This window comes from Gigantopelta aegis, chromosome 7 (genome assembly GCF_016097555.1).
Source record: "Gigantopelta aegis isolate Gae_Host chromosome 7, Gae_host_genome, whole genome shotgun sequence".
Taxonomy (NCBI): Eukaryota; Metazoa; Mollusca; class Gastropoda; order Neomphalida; family Peltospiridae; genus Gigantopelta; species Gigantopelta aegis.
The window spans coordinates 3,164,506-3,191,227 of record NC_054705.1 but is presented as its reverse complement, the minus strand read 5'-3'; the positions used below and the strand labels follow the sequence as shown (position 1 = coordinate 3,191,227).

Sequence of the window (26,722 nt, the reverse complement as noted above, 5' to 3'; positions counted from 1 at the left end):
TGGAACATTGGCTGGAACGAGAATTACCCCAAAGGGCTCAGATAGAACCGTGTATCAGACGAAAATTTACAACTGGGTTACCACCTGCCCCCTGCTAAGTAACATTAGATGAATGTTATTATGATGTCATAGAAGACAATGGTACCAGTTAAATTGGCCTCCTGAACAGGGCCCGTTCCACTACATTAAGCGCATAGCTACCCTGTGCACTTAAGTTGATCTTAAGGCTAAGATCGCTTCGTGGAACGGGGCTCAGGGCACTAATTTTTGCTGTCCATCATGTGACTAACTTCATACAATAAACAGATTTAGAAAACAAAAAAAGAAAGAGAAAAGACCCCCCCCCCCCCCGTTACTGTGCTCAGGTTGAAAATGTTACATTTTAACAGCTAAAGATCTAAATTTTCTCACCCCCTCATATAACAGTTTTGGAACATCCCTGAGGTTGATTACCTCAAATTCGCACCTGATTTCACAGACTGGTCAGATGAGGCTAATTAAACACCTTCACTGTTGGAGCGGGACGCAGCCCAGTGGTATAAACTGCCCACTGGGCCCATTGGGTTATTTCTCTGTCCAGCCAGTGCACCACAACTGGTATATCAAAGGCTGTGGTATGTGCTATCCTGCTTATTGGATAGTGCATATGAAAGATCCCTTTTCTACTAATGAAAAATTGTAGCAGGTTTACTTTCCTTGAGTGTATGTCAAAATTACCATACGTCCGACATCCAATAGCCGATGATTAATAAATCAATGTGCTCTAGTGACCACTATTGACCACAGGGGAATGGAGAGAAAGGTGGGGAATGGAGAGAAAGGTGGGGAATGGAGAGAAAGGTGGGGGCAGGAGGCGCTGTACTTCTTGTTTTATGGCTTGTGGGCCCGCTGCACTGTTTTCTCTAAAACATACATGGTTTAAATCACAGTTTATTTTCCAGGTGGTTTACAAACAGCCTCAACCCTCCATGTGATTAGTTCGGGAACAGCCCCTAGTTTAGCAGACGAAAACACTGTTCTTATCGCACAGTGTTATGTTCAGCATTTTTCTTGTTTTCTTTCTAGTCGATCTTTTAGTTTCGAAGTCTGAAAGCACACGCCACCGAGCAGGGTCCTTTAAGAAGCTGTTGGGCTCACTGCACATTATCCATGATATATTCTCTGGGCGGAGGCCTCATTGGCACTTTGCCAAGCGTGAAGGCGGGAGCGCGGACTTCTCTTCCTCCGTCAGCTGATCCAGCGGCGTGTAGACCGTCGAACGAGAACCATCTTGTTGCTGCGGAGTTGCCGCCGCCGCCCCGAACAAACTCCTTCCACCTATCTGCGGAGTTGTCTGTCCCTGAGTCGAAGCGCCAGTAGCAGTAGTAACTGGCCTTCCAAACAAGCCACTAGGTGGTGAAGCTGGTGAACCGATTCCCTGCCCCGCAGTAGACGGTCCAGGTGAGGCCTGTGGACTACCACCGAAAGTTCCCCCGCCAAAAGCTCCGGCTCCGGCTCCAAACAGATTGGTTTTTGTGGCGCTACCTCCGAAACTCGACAGAGGACTGGCGCCTGCTCCGAACGTGCTCGTCGGTGTTGGGCTCCCGAAGAGGCCAGCAGCCGTTGTCGTCGTGTCGGCAGAATCACTGATGCTGAATCCACCGGAACCACCTCCAAATATACTGGTGGACGAGTCGCCCGAGGCAAAACCCCCCTGACCGAAGAGTCCCTGATTGGTCGATGACGATCCAAAAGCTCCCCGATTGGTCGAGGACGATCCAAAAGCTCCCTGATTGGTCGAGGACGATCCAAAAGCTCCCTGATTGGTCGAGGAGGACTCTGCTGGTTTTCCAAAGAGACTGGTTCCAGTCCCGAAGGAAGATGGTGACGATGCGGATGCTGGAAACAAACAAAAAGAGAGAGAAAGAATTATAAACTTGTACCCACCCAAGGTGGTTTTTGTCAGAAATTAATCCAGTAGACTAAAGGTTAACCCCCAGACTCGGAGGCCAGTGTGGGACATGGGGTGTAGCCAGGCTGTTACATTAGAGATACGGGTACACCACAGACTCGGAGGCCAGTGTGTGACATGGGGTGTAGCCAGGCTGTTACATTAGAGATACGGGTACACCACAGACTCGGAGGCCAGTGTGTGACATGGGGTGTAGCCAGGCTGTTACATTAGAGATACGGGTACACCACAGACTCGGAGGCCAGTGTGTGACATGGGGTGTAGCCAGGCTGTTACATTAGAGATACGGGTACACCACAGACTCGGAGGCCAGTGTGTGACATGGGGTGTAGCCAGGCTGTTACATTAGAGATACGGGTATACCACAGACTCGGAGGCCAGTGTGTGACATGGGGTGTAGCCAGGCTGTTACATTAGAGATACGGGTATACCACAGACTCGGAGGCCAGTGTGTGACATGGGGTGTAGCCAGGCTGTTACATTAGAGATACGGGTATACCACAGACTCGGAGGCCAGTGTGCGACATGGGGTGTAGCCAGGCTGTTACATTAGAGATACGGGTATACCACAGACTCGGAGGCCAGTGTGCGACATGGGGTGTAGCCAGGCTGTTACATTAGAGATACGGGTATACCACAGACTCGGAGGCCAGTGTGGGACATTCCCACTTCTACACATTACGGAGTGACAGGCAAATCTAAAAGGTGATAAGAAAACAAAAAAAGAAAGAAAGAAGTGTTCGTTAATTCAAACTGCACACCTTTTTCCTTTGGCTTTAATCCTTTGGGATAATCAAAATTCCATAACACCAAAAGAAACCTCTGACCATTACCGGCTCCGATTGGGCTGCTGCGCCCAGGACAGGTGTGTGCTACAACAGCTTGCTCTGAATGTGCACATTAAGCACTCTGACCTGACCTGATCTAAAATGGCAGCTTAACTAAACACTCAATCAGAAATATCTTACCTCCAAATGTTGAAGATTTCATTACTGAACTGTAAAAAAACAAAAAAAACAAGAAGATATTTTTATGTTTATTTTGGTACTGGCAACTCTGCGTTAAGTAAAATGTATTTGTGTAGAATAATGTTAAAAGAACCAATTGAATAGCATTGCTGTCTTACAAAGTCAACAATCATTGTTTTTTATTCATAAATGTTTTATTAAATGTTTTATTGACAGTAAAAACTAATACTGCAGAGCAGGTTGTCACTAAATTACAAAATGGTGACGAAAACCACTGGAAGCATTGTTAATGTTAAAATAAGGATTTGCAAAAATTGCACAGCCATTCGACTGGCTGTCGGGATGTTTGGATCAGACCAAGAGAGTGGGGAATGCACATGCCCTTATACCTGGATCCAGCAAAAAAATATTAATTTTTTTTTATCAATGATACCAGATTGGCGTGACATAGAAAGAAAAGAAAAAGTATGGTGGAAACCACAAAAATGTCCAGTTTTTATAAGCAAGTTGTAAAAACATTATCAATATATAAATAAAACAGCACCTGACAAACTGGAGAAAATGTCCAGTTTTGATATGCAGGTTGTCAAAACATTATCAATATACAAATAAAACAGCACCTGACAAACTGGAGAAAATGTCCAGTTTTGATATGCAGGTTGTCAAAACATTATCAATATACAAATAAAACAGCACCTGACAAACTGGAGAAAATGTCCAGTTTTGATATGCAGGTTGTAAAAACATTATCAATATACAAATACAACAGCACCTGACAAACTGGAGAAAATGTCCAGTTTTGATATGCAGGTTGTAAAAACATTATCAATATACAAATAAAACAGCACCTGACAAACTGGAGAAAATGTCCAGTTTTGATATGCAGGTTGTAAAAACATTATCAATATACAAATACAACAGCACCTGACAAACTGGAGAAAATGTCCAGTTTTGATATGCAGGTTGTAAAAACATTATCAATATACAAATACAACAGCACCTGACAAACTGGAGAAAATGTCCAGTTTTGATATGCAGGTTGTAAAAACATTATCAATATACAAATACAACAGCACCTGACAAACTGGAGAAAATGTCCAGTTTTGATATGCAGGCTGTAAAAACATTATCAATATATAAATACAACAGCACCTGACAAACTGGAGAAAATGTCCAGTTTTGATATGCAGGTTGTAAAAACATTATCAATATATAAATACAACAGCACCTGACAAACTGGAGAAAATGTCCAGTTTTGATATGCAAGTTGTAAAAACATTATCAATATATACTCTTCAAAAGAAGAAACGCAAAACCACATTGTCGCAACATTTGGAGAATTGATTTAATTATTGAATGGTGAGTCCGATAATTACCAAATGTTGCAGGATTGTTCACAATTCACTCTAGTCCATTGTGAGTAAGTGATAGGACACACCACCAAGGTCAAGGTCATCTGGAGTCAATACCGGGTGTGGCCTCCGCGTGTGTTGATAACTGCCTGGCACCGCCTACCCATTGAAGCAACCAGAGTACGGATGACGTCCCGGAGGATGGTGGCCCACTCGGCCTGCAAGGCTGCTGCCAGCTCGGGCAGGGTCTGGGGCTGTGGTTGTCGCTGTCGGAGGCGTCGGTCCAACTCGTCCCATAGATGCTCAATTGGGTTCAAATCCGGTGATATCGATGGCCAAGGAAGGACATTAATGTTGTTGTTCTGTAGGAAAGCCGTTGTGAGACGTGCTGTGTGAGGCCTGGCGTTGTCATGTTGGAACACTGCGTTGGCGTTGGCCATAACTGGAACGATGTGTGGCCGGAGGATCTGGTCAATGTAGCCCTGTGCATTCAGGTTGCCCTGCACGTGGACCAGGTCAGTTCTGCCAGTGTGTGAGATGGCTGCCCAACCCATGACACTACCCCCGCCGAATCTGTCCACTTCCTGCACGCAGTTTGCCGCATAACGTTCACCACGACGCCTATACACGCGACATCTTCCATCATGACGTCGGAGCAGAAATCGGGACTCGTCACTGAACCACACCTGTCTCCATCGCAGTTGAGGCCATTGTCGATGAATCTGGCACCACTGCAGTCGGAGTCGACGGTGTTGTGGTGTTAAGATGACACCTCGAACTGGACGTCTGGCACGAATTCCTACCTCACGTAGGCGGTTCCGTACGGTCTGGTCGGATATCCTGCGCAAACCTGGTATTGCTGCGGCTGTGGAGGTGGCAGTAGTCAATCGTTCCCGAAGGTGGCGTACCCGGATGTAGCAGTCCTGCCCGGGGGTAGTGACCCGTGGTCGACCGGATCTAGGGAGGTCACGTGTTGATCCATGTTGCTGGTAACGGTCCCACAGTCTGGAGATGGTGCTTGGGGACACATGGAATGCCCTGGCAACGGCCGTTCTGGATTCGCCTGCGTCTAGTCGGCCGATGGCATTGTTTCTCTGCGGTTCACTGAGACGTGGCATGTCCTGGATTGTCAACTGTCGGCCAGATACAGAGGCCAGGTAAGCGAACACCCTGCACTTTTATACTGTCGGTGTTCATGTTGCACGTGCAGACAACGTACGTGCAGTGGTGACATGGTTTGCACGTGGCTGCGTTTTTGCGAATATTCACATTTTGGAACTTTATTGTACAGTAGCTGCGTTTTATCGAATGTAACCGTGGGAATGTGTTTGGGACATGGAATGACCTTATATTCACAAAGCATGAACCGGTAGGAAACATAAAATCGGAGTTATAACCCATTTGTACCCTTTTGCGTTTCTTTTTTTGAAGAGTATATAAATAAAACAGCACCTGACAAACTGGAGAAAATGTCCAGTTTTGATATGCAAGTTGTAAAAACATTATCAATACATGTATACAAATAAAACAGCACCTGACAAAATGGAGAAACTGTTCAACTCACCTAGATTCCTTTTTCCTTTGTTGTTCAAGAAGCTGAATCTGGAAACGAAATGGAAAAAAAGAGAAAACACTTTAAAAATTCCAATCATGTCGGAAATTAAGATCTGAAAGCCAAATTATCTTCTAAATTTCTTTTGTCACATTCAGCATACTTCTGACACGAAAAAAACAACAAGAAACAAATAACCATCTTTTAAGAACCATCCCCCCCCAAAAGAAATCCCAAAATAACAACAAAGCCTACCACAAATAAACACAATAACCCATAGAAATCTCTCATTAGGATAAACATTAATCAGATGCCAAGTTTCAGAGGAGAGAGTCAAATTTATATACCTTAATAACTCAATCTGTAAACCATGAAAGCAATCGTTTATATTCTGACAGGATGAACCATCAAAGGGAAGTAACTCGTTATAATGTGACTGCATTTTTTAAAAAGGTAGTTTGAGAAATGAAAGAAAGAAATGTTTTATTTAACAATGCTCTAAACACATTTTAATTACAGTTATATGGTTTAAGAATCACACAGACAATGAGAGAGGAAACCCGTTATCGACATTCCATGGACTACTTTTCGATTAGTAGCAAAGGATCATTTATATATACCATCCCACAGACAGCACAGCACATACCATGGCCTTTGTGGACATCTGATTAAAAAAGGAAATAAGCCAACTGACCCACCAATAGGGATTAATTACAGACAGACTACACATCAAGGCCGTACCCTCCGAGGGGCAGTCCCCCCCCCCCCCCCGTGAATCTCATTTTTTTTTTTTGACTCCAGAAAATAGCATACACATCTCAGGGTTTAATCTGTATAGTGTTTCAACGTTTATTAAAAGTAGTGCCCCCCCCCAGGATTATGATCCGGGTATGGCCCTGCACATCAGGTGAGCGCTTTTCCACTTAATAATACATCCTAATACTAATGAGTTATTACAAGTTTTTCCTTCAGGTCAAGAGATGGAAGTTTGAGTTGTTGTCTCTTGTTGTTGTAGTCAACCACCAGCTCGGCAAACTTGGCGACCTGTGAACAAAACAGAGTAATATATTACCTCACTCTCGGTTTACATCATTCGTTCGTGCGATCTCTGAAACGTGCAAAATTAACTGCAATGCAATACTGAACAAATGTTCCCAATTAATGTTCAAGCACTACGTCCTGGACATACACACACACACATCTCAGCTATATTATGTATATGCTCTCTGTCCTAGGACCCGTTTACGAAGTGATTTTAGTGCTAAGATCACCTTAAGTGCAAAAGGTCAGGGCTCCTAGATTGTGGTAGCCACACTCCCATGGCTAGTGATATTCAATGTTGGGCTAGTAAATAACTAATATTGCCATGCCCGACAGCTAGAGAAATAAAAAGGTGGTTAAATGCTGTATTTAAGTTTATTTAGTAAATATGAATATTCTCTCCCCAGGTTTTTTAAGCTTTATCTTCCTGTTTAGGGGACATATTCAATTATTACTATGAGTAAAATTGTATTTACTTAAAAAGTAGGGTTAGTGAATTTTTAGTCATGGCTAGTAAATTTTTTAAATCACCAATCCCATGGCTAGTAATTTCTATAAAAATTCTAGAAGCCCTTAAATGCACTTAGCGCTAAGATTGTTTCGTAACATTATGTTCAGTATTGTGTTGTGATTCCCTACACAAGTTTCGAGATCGCTAGACAATTCTAAAACATTTAACAGTAGTTGCTGATCAATTTTCAGTTGACTAGAAACTTTTGAAAGCAAAATGTTCCCTATAACAGTGTCAGTAATTATCCCCCAGTACCTGCCAGACTTGAGGCCAATTTATGGTTGAACCACTGTCAGTTTATAATTGACGAGCAAGGCTTTAACCCGGTTAATAATGGCAATTTAAAAACAATATTGTTGTAAGTGAAACGGCCCACCAGCGGCATTTTAAAGCCTGCCTACAGCATTTAAAAAAAGAGAAGACTTTTGCAGCAAATAAATAAGACTGAAAGGATATTTTGGTGTATGTAGACATATTTTAAATGTACTACTGTTATATACTGGCAGCTAATGTACACCAGGTGTGAACAGTGTGCTATCATTGAGGAGCTTTATCGAAGGTGATGCTCCCGACCTACGGCAATTTATATCTCAACAACATCAATTGCCGTCGGTGTCTTCGTTAGATCATCCACGTCAGTCGATGTCTTCGGAAGAAGTAATAAATTATAAAAAGCTCAAGATTGCCAAATAACACTCTACCTTAGGACTGGGTTAGGTCAGTTGACGTAATACCACAGGCTATTTACAGCCAGTCGCTGTTGAGTGTCGATTTAGAGAAGATGAAACCAAACATCGGCTTGTAAAACAACAAATTGACATTTGCACACATACCCAGGGTAAATGAAACCATTTGATATTAGTTTAGCCACTTAATATGCATGTAACATTACTGTTTACTGAGATAATTGTGACTAGCACGTACGTAAGCCTGCAAAGTGCCGTCTTTCATGGCGCTGTACGCCTGTAGACGCAACTCCTCTGGAGATATGTCGTAGAAATCTGAAGAAAAAAAGACGACAAGAAAACAAATGTACCACACAAACTGAGTCATTTCAAGAGTTGACTTCATTATATATTTTTTAATGAAATTAAACAATAAATCAAAACATTCATTTTCTTTCTCTAGATTCAAGCTACAAGAAAACGAAAAGGTTTATTTGCCAACAAATCAGCTAGAATTAGTTTAAACACCAACATATAAAAATATAACCAAGCCATTTAATTCCACAAAAGTCAATATATACAGTGGACTCGGTCTAAACTGGATTCACTTGGGACTGATAAAATATGCTGGTTTAGACAAGAGTTCGTCCAGAGTTATGGTTCTTGCGAAATAGAGATTGGACTTCACCAACGTAAATAGAGGATTCGTCACGAGTATTTTTTAATATGTAAAATATCAACCGAGTCTACGTTAATATGTAAAATATCAACCGAGTCTATGTTAATATGTAAAATATCAACCGAGTCTATGTTAATATGTAAAATATCAACCGAGTCTATGTTAATATGGAAAATATCAACCGAGTCTATGTTAATCAGTATTTGTTGAGGCTCTGCCGAGACAAGTGCCAATTACCTAGACGAGGTTGATAGTTTACATATCAACCGAGTCTATGTTAATCAGTATTTGTTGAGGCTCTACCGAGACAAGTGCCAATTACCTAGACGAGGTTGATAGTTTACATATCAACCGAGTCTATGTTAATCAGTATTTGTTGAGGCTCTGCCGAGACAAGTGCCAATTACCTAGACGAGGTTGATAGTTTACATATCAACCGAGTCTATGTTAATCAGTATTTGTTGAGACTCTGCCAAGACAAATACCAATTACCTAGACGAGGTTGATAGTTTACATATCAACCGAGTCTATGTTAATCAGTATTTGTTGAGACTCTGCCGAGACAAATACCAATTACCTAGACGAGGTTGATAGTTTACATATCAACCGAGTCTATGTTAATCAGTATTTGTTGAGACTCTGCCAAGACAAGTGCCAATTACCTAGACGAGGTTGATAGTTTACATATCAACCGAGTCTATGTTAATCAGTATTTGTTGAGACTCTGCCAAGACAAATACCAATTACCTAGACGAGGTTGATAGTTTACATATCAACCGAGTCTATGTTAATCAGTATTTGTTGAGACTCTGCCGAGACAAATACCAATTACCTAGACGAGGTTGATAGTTTACATATCAACCGAGTCTATGTTAATCAGTATTTGTTGAGACTCTGCCAAGACAAGTGCCAATTACCTAGACGAGGTTGATAGTTTACATATCAACCGAGTCTATGTTAATCAGTATTTGTTGAGGCTCTGCCAAGACAAATACCAATTACCTAGACGAGGTTGATAGTTTACATATCAACCGAGTCTATGTTAATCAGTATTTGTTGAGACTCTGCCGAGACAAATACCAATTACCTAGACGAGGTTGATAGTTTACATATCAACCGAGTCTATGTTAATCAGTATTTGTTGAGACTCTGCCAAGACAAGTGCCAATTACCTAGACGAGGTTGATAGTTTACATATCAACCGAGTCTATGTTAATCAGTATTTGTTGAGGCTCTGCCAAGACAAATACCAATTACCTAGACGAGGTTGATAGTTTACATATCAACCGAGTCTATGTTAATCAGTATTTGTTGAGGCTCTGCCGAGACAACTACCAATTACCTAGACATGGTTGATAGTTTACATATCAACCGAGTCTATGTTAATCAGTATTTGTCGAGGCTCTGCCAAGACAAATACCAATTACCTAGACGAGGTTGATAGTTTACATATCAACCGAGTCTATGTTAATCAGTATTTGTTGAGACTCTGCTGAGACAACTACCAATTACCTAGACATGGTTGATAGTTTACATATCAACCGAGTCTATGTTAATCAGTATTTGTCGAGGCTCTGCCGAGACAAATACCAATTACCTAGACGAGGTTGATAGTTTACATATTAAAAAACCCACGAGTAGCGAATTCTATTTATCTTATAACACTTCTAAAATAACATTCTAATTAAATTTTTTAGTAAACCACAGTACTATAGTCACCGCCATCGATAATATGACGTCATCACGATTAGCACAGATTAGTTTGATGTCACGCATTTAAAACAAATCTTTGAAAACGTTACGCTCAGGTACACGGGTCTTGTTGGCTTGTAAGCAAATCACCCATTCACAGCAACACATTACCTAGAGACCTTGCAAATTTGCATACCATTAATAACCGGGTTATTAAAGTAAATTATCACATGGGTTTATGACATGAATATCATGAGTAAGTTATAGGATAAATAAAACATATAAACCAAACGTTTGGACTGTGTGTAAGACATCTGTGAAAGCAAGGCTAACCAATGCTTGTTTTAATTATTTTAATGATTAATATAAACTAGTGCAGGGTGCTCATTAAGTCAATACTTTAATTAATTCCACTTTATGTTCCAAGGAGAGTGCGATATGTTGCCGTTTTTTGTGTGTCACTCAGCCATTGTAAAGTCAGAAGGACAATGCAAAACGGAAGCGATATTTGTATTTATGCAGGTACTAGTTTTGACAAAACAACAGACTGGTATGATACAATGAAGGTATGAACACATATAACTAATAATCCAATTTATCTTGCTACCAATACCCGTTACAACATGTGTCGTTCATTGTTTATTAAGCCTATTAAGGTGCAATTAGTGCATGACATTTTCTTTGGCATCCTAATTACTAGGGAACTTATATTATATTAATAATTTATATAGGTTAGGAATGTTGATATTTTTCTTTAAGGGCGCAGCCAAAACTTATTAACTCCAATTTTCCCTTTTTTTTATACTTTTGGCATTAATATTAAAAATTTCAAAATTGACCCCATTTGTTAGGTTATCCCTGTCCCGAGTCAGACCCCCAATCGGAGGCCGGACTCGGAATAGGCGTGTTCGAAACCCTAGTGGTATATGGACATGTTAAACCACTTACTAAGCTAAACTAGGGAACTACCGTCATTGTTTAAAGGGTGACCACTGGTAGACAGTAGAGGTAAGATCGCGCGCCGGTGTAGATAGAGCTAATTATTATATAAACCGTTCTTTTGTTCTTGAATTTGCATCCGAAGTCTGGAATAGACAGCATCCGGTGTAAGCAGGGTTTTATTCCTAATAAATTAATGGTAGCTGGACGGGACTTTGAAACGGTGCCGGTTGAGACAGAAATCTGATTTAGAGAGATGCCGGTTTGGACAGAATACACTGTATTCACATACCAATTCACTGATTCCGTATTTGGCAGAGCCTCGACAAATACCAATTAACATAAACTCGATTGATATTTTACATAATAAAACCCCCACTTGGGCCGAATACTCTATATAACCTCAACATGGGTTGCCAGTCACTATTCTTATCTCGATGCCTGTGAGGACGAAGTGATGTAGCTTAAAAGAGCCTTGCGAATTAGGCGTCTGATTTCAGGGCTCGAACTTAACGACAGCACTGACAGCAATTGCCGTCGTTGAGATATAAATTGCCGTAGGTAGAGAGCATTACCAATGGCACATTTATGCTGTCGATAAAACTATATATATATATACACCTGATGTACATAATCTTCCGATATTTAACATTTTCACATTTGAAATACGTTTACATACAGCAAAATAACCTTTCAGTTATATTTATTTTCTGCAAACGTCTCTTTAAAAAAATAATTGCAATCTATGACAGGCTCTAAATTGCCGTCGTTGGGCTGTTTCACCCATGGCAATTCTTTCAAAAATTGCCATGGGAGACAAATTCCTAAGTTCGAGCCCTGAAATTCTCTGTCCCTGACTGATGCAAATTTACCAGGAAGACTGGGCATCTCCTTCTCCAGGGCGACGCAGGAGAACGGCCACATCTTCGACTGTTCCCAGGTCTGCATTTCTTTCGGTAGGCCATTTCTGAGAAGACAAATTGCATTTCATATGAACAGACTTAGATTAACAGGGGTACACAGGTATAATTATGATGATGCTGGGAATGAGTCGGAATTTCATCATCGATTATAAATCTGTTATAATTGGTTGGCATCGTTCAGCCAGTCATTTGCATGAAGATAATAAAGATCTGAATAATCTGGACTGTTATGTTTACTGGGATCAAGACCCTATAAATGGTTAACTTTACCTTTAATTAATTAATAAAAACATTATTTATGTCCACATCTAATTAAGGATTGTCTGTTATTTCTTTTACGTTCATCGGGGTACGAACAAAACAAATCATCTGCAAACTGTATGAATTGGCGAAGCCATTCTCACATAATTTTGCTGATTTTTTTTTTGTTCATACCCAGATGAACGTAAAAGGAATAACAGACAATACTTACTTTATTTGGAATTATTTTTTATCCATAAACAATAACGCTCAATAAGACAACTTGCCCATATAAAATGACGTCATCAGATACCACGTTCACCGACGACATAATTTTTACGTTCATCGAAAAAGAACAAACTCTCGTTGCTACGTCTGGACCAATGGGAAGACGTTACGTTATAATGAATGTAACAGACATTTTATTTATGTGCTATCCTGTCTGTGCGATGGTGCATATAAAAGATCCCTTGCTGCTAATCGAAAAGAGTAGACCATGAAGTGGCGACAGCAAGTTTCCTCTCTCAACATCTGTGTGGTCCATAACCATATGTCCGATGCCATATAAGCATAAATAAAATGTGTTTGTGCATCGTTAAATAAAACATTTCTTTCTTCTTAACACATTTTATTTCCATATCACAGCCTTTGATGTACCAGTCGTGGTGCACTGGCTGGAGCGAGAAATAGCCCAATGGGCCCAATGACGGGGATCGATCCCAAACCAACCGTGCATCAAGCGAGCACTTTACCACTGGGCTACGTCTCGCCCCCTAAAATGTGTTAAGTGCATCATTAAATAAAACATATCCTTTCTTCCTAGTAGCAGGACCTGCAAACAAACCAACGCACATTTTTATAGATCAACAACAAACATTTTCATCAGCCACCCTCATGCCAGAGCACCACCTCATCATACAAGTGGCAGAATAACTCTTGAACAGTTGTTATCAGTTAGTACTACATATAACAAGTAACTACATATAACAAGTAACTACATATAACAAGTAACTACATATAACAAGTAACTTCAAACCAATGGGTTACTTAAATACAACATATTGCCAACCAATGGGTTACTTAAATACAACATATTGCCAACCTACTTGTACAGTTGTTATCAGTTAGTACTACATATAACAAGTAACTTCAAACCAATGGGTTACTTAAATACAACATATTGCCAACCTACTTGTACAGTGGTTATCAGTTAGTACTACATATAACAAGTAACTTCAAACCAATGGGTTACTTAAATACAACATATGGCCAACCTACTTGTACAGTGGTTATCAGTTAGTACTACATATAACAAGGAACTTCAAACCAATGGGTTACTTAAATACAACATATTGCCAACCTACTTGTACAGTTGTTATCAGTTAGTACTACATATAACAAGTAACTTCAAACCAATGGGTTACTTAAATACAACATATTGCCAACCTACTTGTACAGTGGTTATCAGTTAGTACTACATATAACAAGTAACTTCAAACCAATGGGTTACTTAAATACAACATTTGGCCAACCTACTTGTACAGTTGTTATCAGTTAGTACTACATATAACAAGTAACTTCAAACCAATGGGTTACTTAAATACAACATATGGCCAACCTACTTGTACAGTGGTTATCAGTTAGTACTACATATAACAAGTAACTTCAAACCAATGGGTTACTTAAATACAACATATGGCCAACCTACTTGTACAGTGGTTATCAGTTAGTACTACATATAACAAGTAACTTCAAACCAATGGGTTACTTAAATACAACATATGGCCAACCTACTTGTACAGTTGTTATCAGTTAGTACTACATATAACAAGTAACTTCAAACCAATGGGTTACTTAAATACAACATATTGCCAACCTACTTGTACAGTGGTTATCAGTTAGTACTACATATAACAAGTAACTTCAAACCAATGGGTTACTTAAATACAACATATGGCCAACCTACTTGTACAGTGGTTATCAGTTAGTACTACATATAACAAGTAACTTCAAACCAATGGGTACTTAAATACAACATATGGCCAACCTACTTGTACAGTTGTTATCAGTTAGTACTACATATAACAAGTAACTTCAAACCAATGGGTTACTTAAATACAACATATTGCCAACCTACTTGTACAGTGGTTATCAGTTAGTACTACATATAACAAGTAACTTCAAACCAATGGGTTACTTAAATACAACATATTGCCAACCTACTTGTACAGTGGTTATCAGTTAGTACTACATATAACAAGTAACTTCAAACCAATGGGTACTTAAATACAACATATTGCCAACCTACTTGTACAGTGGTTATCAGTTAGTACTACATATAACAAGTAACTTCAAACCAATGGGTTACTTAAATACAACATATGGCCAACCTACTTCAACAGTGGTTATCAGTTAGTACTACATATAACAAGTAACTTCAAACCAATGGGTTACTTAAATACAACATATTGCCAACCTACTTGCACAGTTGTTATCAGTTAGTACTACATATAACAAGTAACTTCAAACCAATGGGTTACTTAAATACAACATATTGCCAACCTACTTGCACAGTGGTTATCAGTTAGTACTACATATAACAAGTAACTTCAAACCAATGGGTTACTTAAATACAACATATTGCCAACCTACTTGTACAGTTGTTATCAGTTAGTACTACATATAACAAGTAACTTCAAACTAATGGGTTACTTAAATACAACATATTGCCAACCTACTTGTACAGTGGTTATCAGTTAGTACTACATATAACAAGTAACTTCAAACCAATGGGTTACTTAAATACAACATATTGCCAACCTACTTGCACAGTTGTTATCAGTTAGTACTACATATAACAAGTAACTTCAAACCAATGGGTTACTTAAATACAACATATTGCCAACCTACTTGTACAGTTGTTATCAGTTAGTACTACATATAACAAGTAACTTCAAACCAATGGGTTACTTAAATACAACATATTGCCAACCTACTTGTACAGTTGTTATCAGTTAGTACTACATATAACAAGTAACTTCAAACCAATGGGTTACTTAAATACAACATATTGCCAACCTACTTGTACAGTGGTTATCAGTTAGTACTACATATAACAAGTAACTTCAAACCAATGGGTTACTTAAATACAACATATTGCCAACCTACTTGTACAGTGGTTATCAGTTAGTACTACATATAACAAGTAACTTCAAACCAATGGGTTACTTAAATACAACATATGGCCAACCTACTTGTACAGTGGTTATCAGTTAGTACTACATATAACAAGTAACTTCAAACCAATGGGTTACTTAAATACAACATATGGCCAACCTACTTGTACAGTGGTTATCAGTTAGTACTACATATAACAAGTAACTTCAAACCAATGGGTTACTTAAATACAACATATGGCCAACCTACTTGTACAGTGGTTATCAGTTAGTACTACATATAACAAGTAACTTCAAACCAATGGGTTACTTAAATACAACATATGGCCAACCTACTTGTACAGTGGTTATCAGTTAGTACTACATATAACAAGTAACTTCAAACCAATGGGTTACTTAAATACAACATATGGCCAACCTACTTGTACAGTGGTTATCAGTTAGTACTACATATAACAAGTAACTTCAAACCAATGGGTTACTTAAATACAACATATGGTTGTTATCAGTTAGTACTACATATAACAAGTAACTTCAAACTGGGTTACTTAAATACAACATATGGCCAACCTACTTGTACAGTGGTTATCAGTTAGTACTACATATAACAAGTAACTTCAAACCAATGGGTTACTTAAATACAACATATGGCCAACCTACTTGTACAGTGGTTATCAGTTAGTACTACATATAACAAGTAACTTCAAACTAATGGGTTACTTAAATACAACATATTGCCAACCTACTTGCACAGTTGTTATCAGTTAGTACTACATATAACAAGTAACTTCAAACCAATGGGTACTTAAATACAACATATTGCCAACCTACTTGTACAGCATCAGTTAGTACTACTATAACAAGTAACTTCAAACCAATGGGTTACTTAGCCAACCTACTTGTACAGTTGTTATCAGTTAGTACTACATATAACAAGTAACTTCAAACCAATGGGTTACTTAAATACAACATATTGCCAACCTACTTGTACAGTGGTTATCAGTTAGTACTACATATAACAAGTAACTTCAAACTAATGGGTTACTTAAATACAACATATTGCCAACCTACTTGCACAGTGGTTATCAGTTAGTACTACATATGACAAGTAACTTCAAACCAATGGGTACTTAAATACAACATATTGCCAACCTACTCGTACACATCAAAAAAGGATTTCAAAAGGCATTTCAGAATTTTGCATTAAATTTCTGTTTTTAATGATGAACTATTTCCTAAACCAGACTATATGAAGCCAAGAAAAAGACAAATGGATGTATGCTGCCTACTGGGGGTGGGGGAATTAGGTCAATGCATAATTTTCAGTTGCTAGCTCTGGCACTTGCCAAATTCGTCAATTGCGAATTTTGAAAGCAGCTGGTGAATTTTATTTTAATTTGGCGAAATAATTTCATGTAATAATTGACATTTTAAAGAAAATATCTGTCGATTTCTGCAATTTTTGAAGTTTAATAGACAATTTGGCGAATTATTTTGCTCACCCAGAGCTAGCCCAGGCTTTATAATATCAGGCTTTCTGCCAGCTCGGGTATGGAGGGTAAAATCACATACCCTAAAAATCGCGAAAATTAATGGATATATATTTGTATAATTTTTTATAAAGATGATAGTCAGAGAACTGCTGTTTAAAATTTGTCACAGCACATGTAATGCAGTGTCCCATTTCAAAACATTTCAGATGTAGACAGGCCTTAACCGTAACAGTTTTCTGTTGTAGGCCGCCGGGCTACCAGGTTATGAAATCTGGTAGCCCTCAGTAAAAATTGGTATCCCCATAATTTTAAAACATCTTTTTTATTTCAAGAAGAGAGAAGAAAGCAAAATAGTCTATTTTTATTAAAACATGTTGTTCTAGGTGTTTAAGCATCTTGTTGATTGCGTAGTCACTGGATGTGCCAAAAACATCTGGCGGACTACCGTGTTTAGACATCTGATAGCCCAAGTGAGAATTGGGTAGCCAAAACATCCTGGGCTACCGCCAAGGTCAAGGTTTTTGTCTACATAACGACCTGGTAAGAGCAGTTATGGTTAGGTTTGTTTTTGATACATATTCTCAAATTGCTATTTCCTGGCAGAAAGCCTGTGTATATAATTTGCATCTTACATGACGTCCTCTGCGTTACTCTGAGTCTGCTGGGCATCCTGATCGGCCGTCCACTTGTACTGGTGCTGCTGATTGGTGGCCACTCCAAAACTGTCTCTGAAATGGACCTGCTGACCGGGACTAGACACACCACCTGATGAAGATGAAAGAAAAATATATTTTTTGGCAAAATGTTGAGTACTAGCCAGCATTATTTGATAAGTACATGCTGTAATGTTGAAGTTTAATGACACAACTAGAGCACATTGATTTATTAATCATCGGCTATTGGATGTCACAGGAACCCACAAGGCAGAATCCTTGAAAAAGAGGCCGCCCAGAGAACACATGGCGAAGGGACCTCCAGGTGGACACCAAGAAGACAGGATACACCTGGAGGCAGCTTGAAACCAGAGAACACATGGCGAAGGGACCTCCTGGGGGACACCAAGAAGACAGGATACACCTGGAGGCAGCTTGAAACCAGAGAACACATGGCGAAGGGACCTCCAGGTGGACACCAAGAAGACAGGATACACCTGGAGGCAGCTTGAAACCAGAGAACACATGGCGAAGGGACCTCCTGGGGGACACCAAGAAGACAGGATACACCTGGAGGCAGCTTGAAACCAGAGAACACATGGCGAAGGGACCTCCAGGTGGACACCAAGAAGACAGGCTACACCTGGAGGCAGCTTGAAACCAGAGAACACATGGCGAAGGGACCTCCAGGTGGACACCAAGAAGACAGGATACACCTGGAGGCAGCTTGAAACCAGAGAACACATGGCGAAGGGACCTCCAGGGGGACACCAAGAAGACAGGATACACCTGGAGGCAGCTTGAAACCAGAGAACACATGGCGAAGGGACCTCCAGGTGGACACCAAGAAGACAGGATACACCTGGAGGCAGCTTGAAACCAGAGAACACATGGCGAAGGGACCTCCTGGGGGACACCAAGAAGACAGGATACACCTGGAGGCAGCTTGAAACCAGAGAACACATGGCGAAGGGACCTCCAGGTGGACACCAAGAAGACAGGATACACCTGGAGGCAGCTTGAAACCAGAGAACACATGGCGAAGGGACCTCCAGGTGGACACCAAGAAGACGAGATACACCTGGAGGCAGCTTGAAACCAGAGCCCAGGACAGACAACTCTGGAAAACTGTAGTCAACAGGCATCGAAATAAGCATTGTGTCTGATAACCCATTTACAGGTTACCACAAAATATAGCCTGGTAACCTATAGGTTACCACAACTATATGAAAGTTAGAATTGAATTCCTGTTACTACTAGTACTACTTATTTATCTAGTGGGTGCTGCTTAAACGCGGATTGCTGAAATTGCTTGCAATTGCACATGTGAGCACGAACATCGGTGCAATTTCGTACGAGAAAATGAAACGCAGAAGTAAATTCATCTAGTGGATGCTGCTTTAACGTGGAATGACTATAATAGACCTCTTTCACATTCCCATTGCGCGAAGAGTACTGTCCCTTGCCGAATTGGACGGTATCGAGGCTATATACAAATTGGGGGGCATGATCATCAGTTGTCATGAGCGTCGTGAGTAGCTTCGTAGGAGCTGTGAATCTCTAGCGACTAATGTACATATTTTGTATAAGATGTTAAAATGGCTGCGAAAAACGGTCTACTAAAGTTTACATCGGAATAGTTTAAGACCAAAAGCAGTGAAACATTAACTTAGACGAAGTTTCTGGAGCCGCCTGTCAAGGGTATTTTAACTATGCAAAATTATAAGATTCATACAATAAAATTAACTTTAGTGGAATGTGTTTTTAACTTTTAACAATTAGAATTATAGTTAAATACTCACGCAGATTTCCAGTGATGTTTAATACTCCACATGTATCAGTATTTAAAATTTAATAAAATATGCCTCCCCTCCCCACTAAAAAACCCCTAATTCACATAGACCGTTATCACAGCTCTATTTTCCCCTTATCGTTTCGTTAAAAAAGACAGTCGTACTACTACTAATCTTGTTACATGTCTAACCACAAATTATTTATTTATGTATTTACTTATTTATTTATCTTATCTTATTTTATTTTCACTATAATTTATATCAGATACATACAACTCCACTTGAAATAATATCTGATATTTACGAAGTTTTAAAACATATATGAGCCGTCACACGCGAAAACCTACAACTTAGCATGACGTCAGAAACTGAGTAAACGCGGCTCAAAGTTTGACATCACACGTAAATGTGGAAGTAAAAGTTGACATGCTGTTTGCGTTGTTTGTTTTGAAGAATTTAGAAGATGACATCTTCTTCTTTACATGAAGATCAGTTTGAAGTAAACATATATCTGTATGTACAATAGTGTTTGGTTACTATTTTGTACCTGAGAACATTGGTCGAGATCGTTAGCGATACCATCAGCACTTTGATAAACATTTACAAGTATAGGGAGAAGTCCTATATATCGATATGGTATGCAAGTATTACACGTTTTTTTATAACGTACATGATTATACATAACATAAAGTTCAGCAACCTTTCCAGGGTGGTAGACTCATGCAACCCGATACGATCCTAATTTGATGTTTGGTCTAACTTATGAATAGTGTATATAACTTCAGGCCCGTAGCCAGCATGATTAGCTGGGGGGGGGAAGGATCGAAATTTCATGTAAACGGAACTCATCAGGGTGTGGGGTGTGTGGGTGTGTGTGTGTGTGTCCCCCAGATATAGTTATATATATATATATATATAGAATCCCTTGCCAAACAATGAGATGACGCCGGTTACACTCAAGAATAATACACAATTTGTTTTTGCGAAATATAGGTAACAAGTTGCATTAAGTTGTGGAATGCATGTAAAATGGCCTGGTCACAGAGCCACGACAAGAAACCGTTTGAATCCAGTCATACCAATGTATTTATAATAAATGATACATGGCACACTTCTCACATCCCACAAACAGGATAGCATACACGACGTCCTTTGATGGATCATTGGTTGGGACGAGAGATAATCAAACAGGTCCACTGAGGAGGATTGAACTTTCAGCAAATGGAACCTCAGACAGACGTTCTTGTTACGTTATCCAGGTCATATGGGGACAAGGTCTTTTATATATATAAAATCTGATTCCCCCCCCCCCCCCATTTGAGCGGAACTCTCAATCCTGCGTGGGGGGATCGTCTGAACCCCCCTGGCTATGGGCCTGACATGATATGTAATGTTTTCTTCAAACATTCAAACAAAGTAGCTTATGACTGTGCATAATATTATTATATAAGTTTATAATAAAGATACCAACCTGAGTTTGTAGCTATATTATCAAGCTGTCGAATTTAAATAGCTGTATATGCAATAGTTCTCATTCTCAGGTCGGTAGCAACCAAGAAGTCGGTGGGGGGAGACTATAACCCCACTTTTATAAACCTTGTTTAAGATATGGCTTTTGCCCCCCCTCACCAACTAGACTGTGTCCCTCCACTACAGATTGTGCCCCCTCCCCTCCCCCAACTCCAGATATCGTTCAAATGAGCCTGATTCTAATGTTTTATATACCATAGCTCAAGTTTCATATGTATCATTTAATTTTATTCCAAATACCGAACAAAATTTTAAATAACTTGGTGAAAAGAAATCCCGACAAGAATCCTGAATGTATTTATCTGTATAATGCTTTATAAATATTTAAATTATGTTAAATACAATAAATATCTGCATACATACATGCGTGCACACATTAATATTATTTCAGCCCATATCCGATATTTATTGCGTACAAAAAGGAACCGATGGTTTGTCGGGCGTTAACAACAAAATATTTTTTATTTCGTGATAATCAATAATTTATAAATGTCTCCAATAAGTCTTGTTGGATGTCGACAGAATTTTCGGGTTCACTACTGATAGAATAATTAATCATGGAGATATTCACATTCCTATTGCATGGCCTCCTATTATCTATGCCCCCCCAACTTGTCCACAGGTCTATTTTTGCGAGATCTCGCGTGAATTTGTGGTTTGCGTCCTCGAGTTACCCCGCAATGGGCACATGCACAGTGGAATGTAAAAGAGGTCTATTGCACAAGTGTGCACGAACTTTGATGCAATTCCATACGAGAAAATGAAACGTGGAAGTCCGGAATGCATTGCCTGGTTTACGTTGGAAAACGAAACTACCGTTAAAGTTGAAATTTTTGTCGAGAACGAACCACCGTTCTCAACTTTTCTTACATGTTGTGATCTGTCGAGAATGGTCGTTCAGGTTACATTTGGTAATTTTGACATATAATCTTAGAGGAGAGTTTGGTTTGTTTAACAACACCACTGGAGCACATTGATTTATTAATCATTGGCTATTGGATGTCAAACATTTGGTAATTTTGACATATAATCTTAGAGGAGAGTTTGGTTTGTTTGATGACATCACTAGAGCACATTGATTTATTATTCATCGGCTATTGGATGTCAAACATTTGGTCATTTTGACATCTTTGAGAGGAAACCTGCCATATTTGTTCATTAGTAGCAAGAGATCTATTATGTGCACCATCCCACAGACAGAATAGCACATACCATGGTATTTGATATATACCAGTCAAGGTGCACTGGCTGGAACTAGAAATAGCCGAGAACTTAACAATGCTTTCAAGATTGGTCAACTGCAATTTATGGTGCAATATGCATGTCTGTTGTGTGATTTTGTTTTTAAAATCAGATTACATGTAGGTCCAATATATTATGACTTTGACTCACTAGTGATATCAATTTGGTGATTTTGCCAACTGGGGGGTGGGGTGGAGGGACCGAGTGGATATTTTTCCGAACAATGTATTTTGAAGGAATACAATAAACTTTAATTTTCCTAGCTGATAAACTGTCCGCACGAAAATGTAATCAAATTGTGTGAGGATCCCAAAAGCCGCGATTCAATACATCCCGCGATACAATGGAGTCACCAGGAGTGTATACTGGGGTACCATGATATCGCGGTACCTAATTATTTGGAAGAAATAAAGAAATGCACTAACATATATATGAAGGTAAATATACCTTGGTTGCAATCTTTGCTGTATCTGCATCATGTCCATGCCATTGTGTTGACAAATAAATGCAGTTCTAACATTAAAACAGTTGATGACCATAGCACTGGCTTCCGTTCAAGGGAGGTTACCATGATATCGCAGAAAAGCGCAAACGTTACAATATGGTGGACTGCACAGGTCAAAAATGGCTCTTTTTGTAAACACAATTGAAGTAATATCTAATAACTTCAACACAAGAACGAAGAAAAGTCAACTTAAAACGCTTTGTTTATCAATTGTAGTAACATATTTACATTTTCCAATGGAGAAGTGGGTAAAAATAATTATTATTATTCTGCAAGAAAGTGCGGGCATTTTTTAAAATTGTTCATCATATTAGTAAGATTCAACAGTTATATAATCAATATTTATCGAGAGAAAGCAAGAATAGAACATATTAAAAGTTATACATTTTGTTTAAATTGCCAATAAATATAGGCATGGCCCTTAAATGTTTCCATACTTTTCTAGAGGTCGCACGTTCTAAATATAGTAACAATGTTACCATGTATAGCCTCGTTTTGATTGTCAACAACCAGACGACAGTCTGATAGCTGTCAGAGAAGAATTGTATGCGTGTATGTTAGGTACTGGGGCTATTGATAAGCATGGGGTGTCAGTAGCCCGAGTACTCTGACTGCAAGAGAGCTAGAAGGACATTTGGACATAAATACGCTCTCATTACAGACAGAGACCAAGCTATATATTTTTTTGGCAATTCCCGACAACCAACAAGTTGGCAAAGATTTCCTCTCTAATACCACAACAATCCTATGTTTGATGTCAAATATCTTTACATCGATCATTTTCGAGTTGATTGATTAAAAGAAATTCAGATATTAATCACTAATACACACACTACAGAAAGAAACCCGACAGCACCCACATTCAGCTAAGCTTCGGCAAACTCCGGACAGCAGAATTCTAAGTTCGCCGACGTATATCGTGATGATGCGTCACATGATCGCCCACTCAGCCATTCCGTCTTCCAAGGGCCGTCTCAAAACGACAAGTGCCCGACAATCACCAAAAAAGGTTTGTTTTGTGTAACGACACCACTACAGCACATTGATTCATTAATCATTGGCTATTGGATATCAAATATTTGGTAATTTTATCACTGTGTTAGAGAGGAAACCATTAGCCAACTCTTCCATGTTGTAACGTCGCTTGGTATGAGATGGCCCCTGTAACTGTTGCACAAGGCAGAATCGCCCAGTGGGCGATCACGTGATCTACGTCACAAAATAGGTCACTGAGCTTTGTAATTCTTGTGACGGAGTGTCACGAAGCGTAGCTAAATGTGGGTGCTGTTGGATTTCTTTCTGTAGATGTGTATTAGTGATTAATATGTGGATTTTTTTTAATCAGTTAACTCGAAAATGATCGATGTAAAGGTATTTGACGTCAAACATAGGATTGTTGTGGTATTAGAGCGGAAATCTTTGCCAACTTTTTGGTTGTCGGGAATTGCCAAAAAAATATAATATAGCTTGGTTGACTGTAATGAGAGCGTATTTATGTCCAAATGTCCGTCTAGCTCTCTTATAGTCAGAGTACTCGGGCTAGGGAATATGTATGTATGTATGTATGTATGTATGCCCACAAATGACTGTCACTGTGTCAGGTCAGATGTCGGGAATTAACGTGCTTATATAAATTTAATGTTCAAGCACGCTCGTTGCAAGCACGATTTCTGACTAGGGCCAGAAACTGTGCTCACAACGAGAGGGTGAGGAGAGTGTTAGTAAAAAAAAAAAAAAAATTAAAAACGTTTATACATTTGATTAGATAAAAATACTAATTAATGGTTAAATAAACTTTATTTACAAGGAAGTTAAAAAGTGTTTATAAATACAAAGGGTTAAAAAGGGTTTCTACAAATGATTACGTAAAAAGTAGAATATTGACAATAAAATATGTCTGGTTAATCTGGTATTTATGTCGGAGGAGAGCAGACGGGACGGGAAGGTCTGCCCCATTTTAATTCATTTCCCTAGGCCGTCCCGTCCACCACCTCCACCATAACGGAAATGTTAAGAATTAGAAAGTGGAGACTGATGAATGATATCTCCATATTAACCATAACATGAACCCGCATAAAACTATGTGATTGGTGCTGTGACTTAACTTTGGGCAATATTAATGTTAAACTCCCTCTGGAATCCCAATAAGGATACCAATCCATACGAGATGTAGTTCCAATAGGGGTCACATAATTATTAAAATACCTAAAATAATTTTGTTTTTATTAATCACATATGGTTAAGAACAAAAGTCAAAAAGTTAAAACGTATAAGGATTACTAATATACAGCGTATTACTCCTGCCAGAGAGATTAGATGCAGTGTAACTCTTGATAAATTAAACTATAAAACACAGCATAAAACATAGTAGCCCGAGTACTCTGACTGTAAGAGAGCTAGACGGACATTTGGACATAAACACGCTCTCATTACAGTCAGAGACCAACCTATGTCTTTTTTTGGCAATTCCTGACTACCAAACGGTAGGCAACGAGTCCCGCTCTAATACCACAACAATCCTATGTTTGACGTCAAATACCTTTACATCAATCATTTTCGAGTTAAGTGATACAAAAAAATCCACATATTAATCACTAATACACTTACTACAGAAAGAAACCCGACAGCACCCACATTCAGCTACGCTTCGTGACACTCCGTCGCAACAATTGCAAAGCTCGGCGATCTATTTCGAGACGTAGACCACGTGATCGCGCACTGGGCGATTCCGCCTTGTGCAGCAGTTACAGGGGCCGTCTCATATCAAGCGAAGTTGCAACATGGAAGAGTTGGCTAATGCCGTTTTGGATGAATTTGGATTCATTACGTCATTAAACCAAAACAATTACACATTATTGATTCCATTTTGAATTTGAAGGATACATTTGGGGTGTTATCGACAGGATACGGCAAAGGTATGTGCTACGTACTGCCTCCTCTTATGAGACGACCCCTGTAACTGCTGCACAAGGCGGAATCGCCCAGTCTCGAAATAGATCGCCGAGCTTTGTAATTGTTGCGACGGAGTGTCACGAAGCGTAGCTGAATGTGGGTGCTGTTGGGTTTCTTTCTGTAGTATGTGTATTAGTGATTAATATGTGGATTTTTTGGTATCACTTAACTCGAAAATGATTGATGTAAAGGTATTTGACGTCAAACATAGGATTGTTGTGGTATTAGAGCGGGATTCTTTGCCTACCGTTTGGTAGTCAGGAATTGCCCAAAAAAGACCTAGCTTGGTCTCTGACTGTAATGAGAGCGTGTTTATGTCCAAATGTCCGTCTAGCTCTCTTACAGTCAGAGTACTCGGGCTAAAAACATAGAACATCACACACACACACACGTTAACGAATGATTTAAAGAGTATGTTTATTGAAAATCTACTCTGAAATACTCGTCGAGACGGGCTTATGTCACGTGACCTATATTTTTGGTCAGTGACCAAAAATATAGATTTATCTAGTCATTAAATCTTGCCAATGTATACAGTGATTTCTGGATAAATACTTCATAATGATAATCATTTCAAGTTCATATCATTTAACCATCACGATTCACGGCATCAGTCATACCTGTTGGATGCTCATATCGGCATTTTTCACCGTATCGGCATCGTCCTTGTTGAAAATACCGACACACACCCATTAATAATACCTCACAGTATAAAAAACATGGAATTCATAATGTATATACGTTTGTTGTTTTGTTGTTTTTTCGTCTTGTACGGTTTGGTAAATTGTTTTCAATGTTTATTTGAATATTTCCGGTTTCTTCCGGTAATGGTTTTACACCTTTGCATGCGCACCGCTATCTACTT

At 39.2% G+C, this 26,722-nt stretch overlaps 1 protein-coding gene across 1 annotated transcript; it reads right to left on the bottom strand.

Annotated features, from left to right (window-relative positions):
- Positions 1-647: 647 nt before the first annotated feature.
- LOC121377242 (nuclear pore complex protein DDB_G0274915-like) lies at positions 648-26,692 on the bottom strand. The gene is made up of 8 exons (XM_041505153.1): positions 26,478-26,692; positions 17,815-17,947; positions 12,223-12,317; positions 8,300-8,376; positions 6,781-6,867; positions 5,836-5,873; positions 2,920-2,948; positions 648-1,878 (listed from the first exon to the last, which is right to left on the bottom strand). Exons 1-8 carry the CDS (start codon positions 26,548-26,550, stop codon positions 1,175-1,177), a joined length of 1,236 nt encoding a protein of 411 aa, XP_041361087.1. The 5' UTR covers positions 26,551-26,692; the 3' UTR covers positions 648-1,174.
- Between the last annotated feature and the right edge of the window lie 30 nt (positions 26,693-26,722).

What these genes read in the sequence shown, in the direction of transcription:
- LOC121377242 (XM_041505153.1), bottom strand. Translation starts at nt 26,550, where the DNA reads ATGGGTGTGTGTCGGTATTTTCAACAAGGACGATGCCGATACGGTGAA. An exon ending in GGAGATGCCCAGTCTTCCTG is followed by an intron (nt 8,377 to 12,222) that starts GTAAATTTGCAT and finishes TTTTTTCTTCAG; the next exon opens with ATTTCTACGACATATCTCCA. An exon ending in TTGACCTGAAGGAAAAACTT is followed by an intron (nt 5,874 to 6,780) that starts GTAATAACTCAT and finishes TTTCGTTTCCAG; the next exon opens with ATTCAGCTTCTTGAACAACA.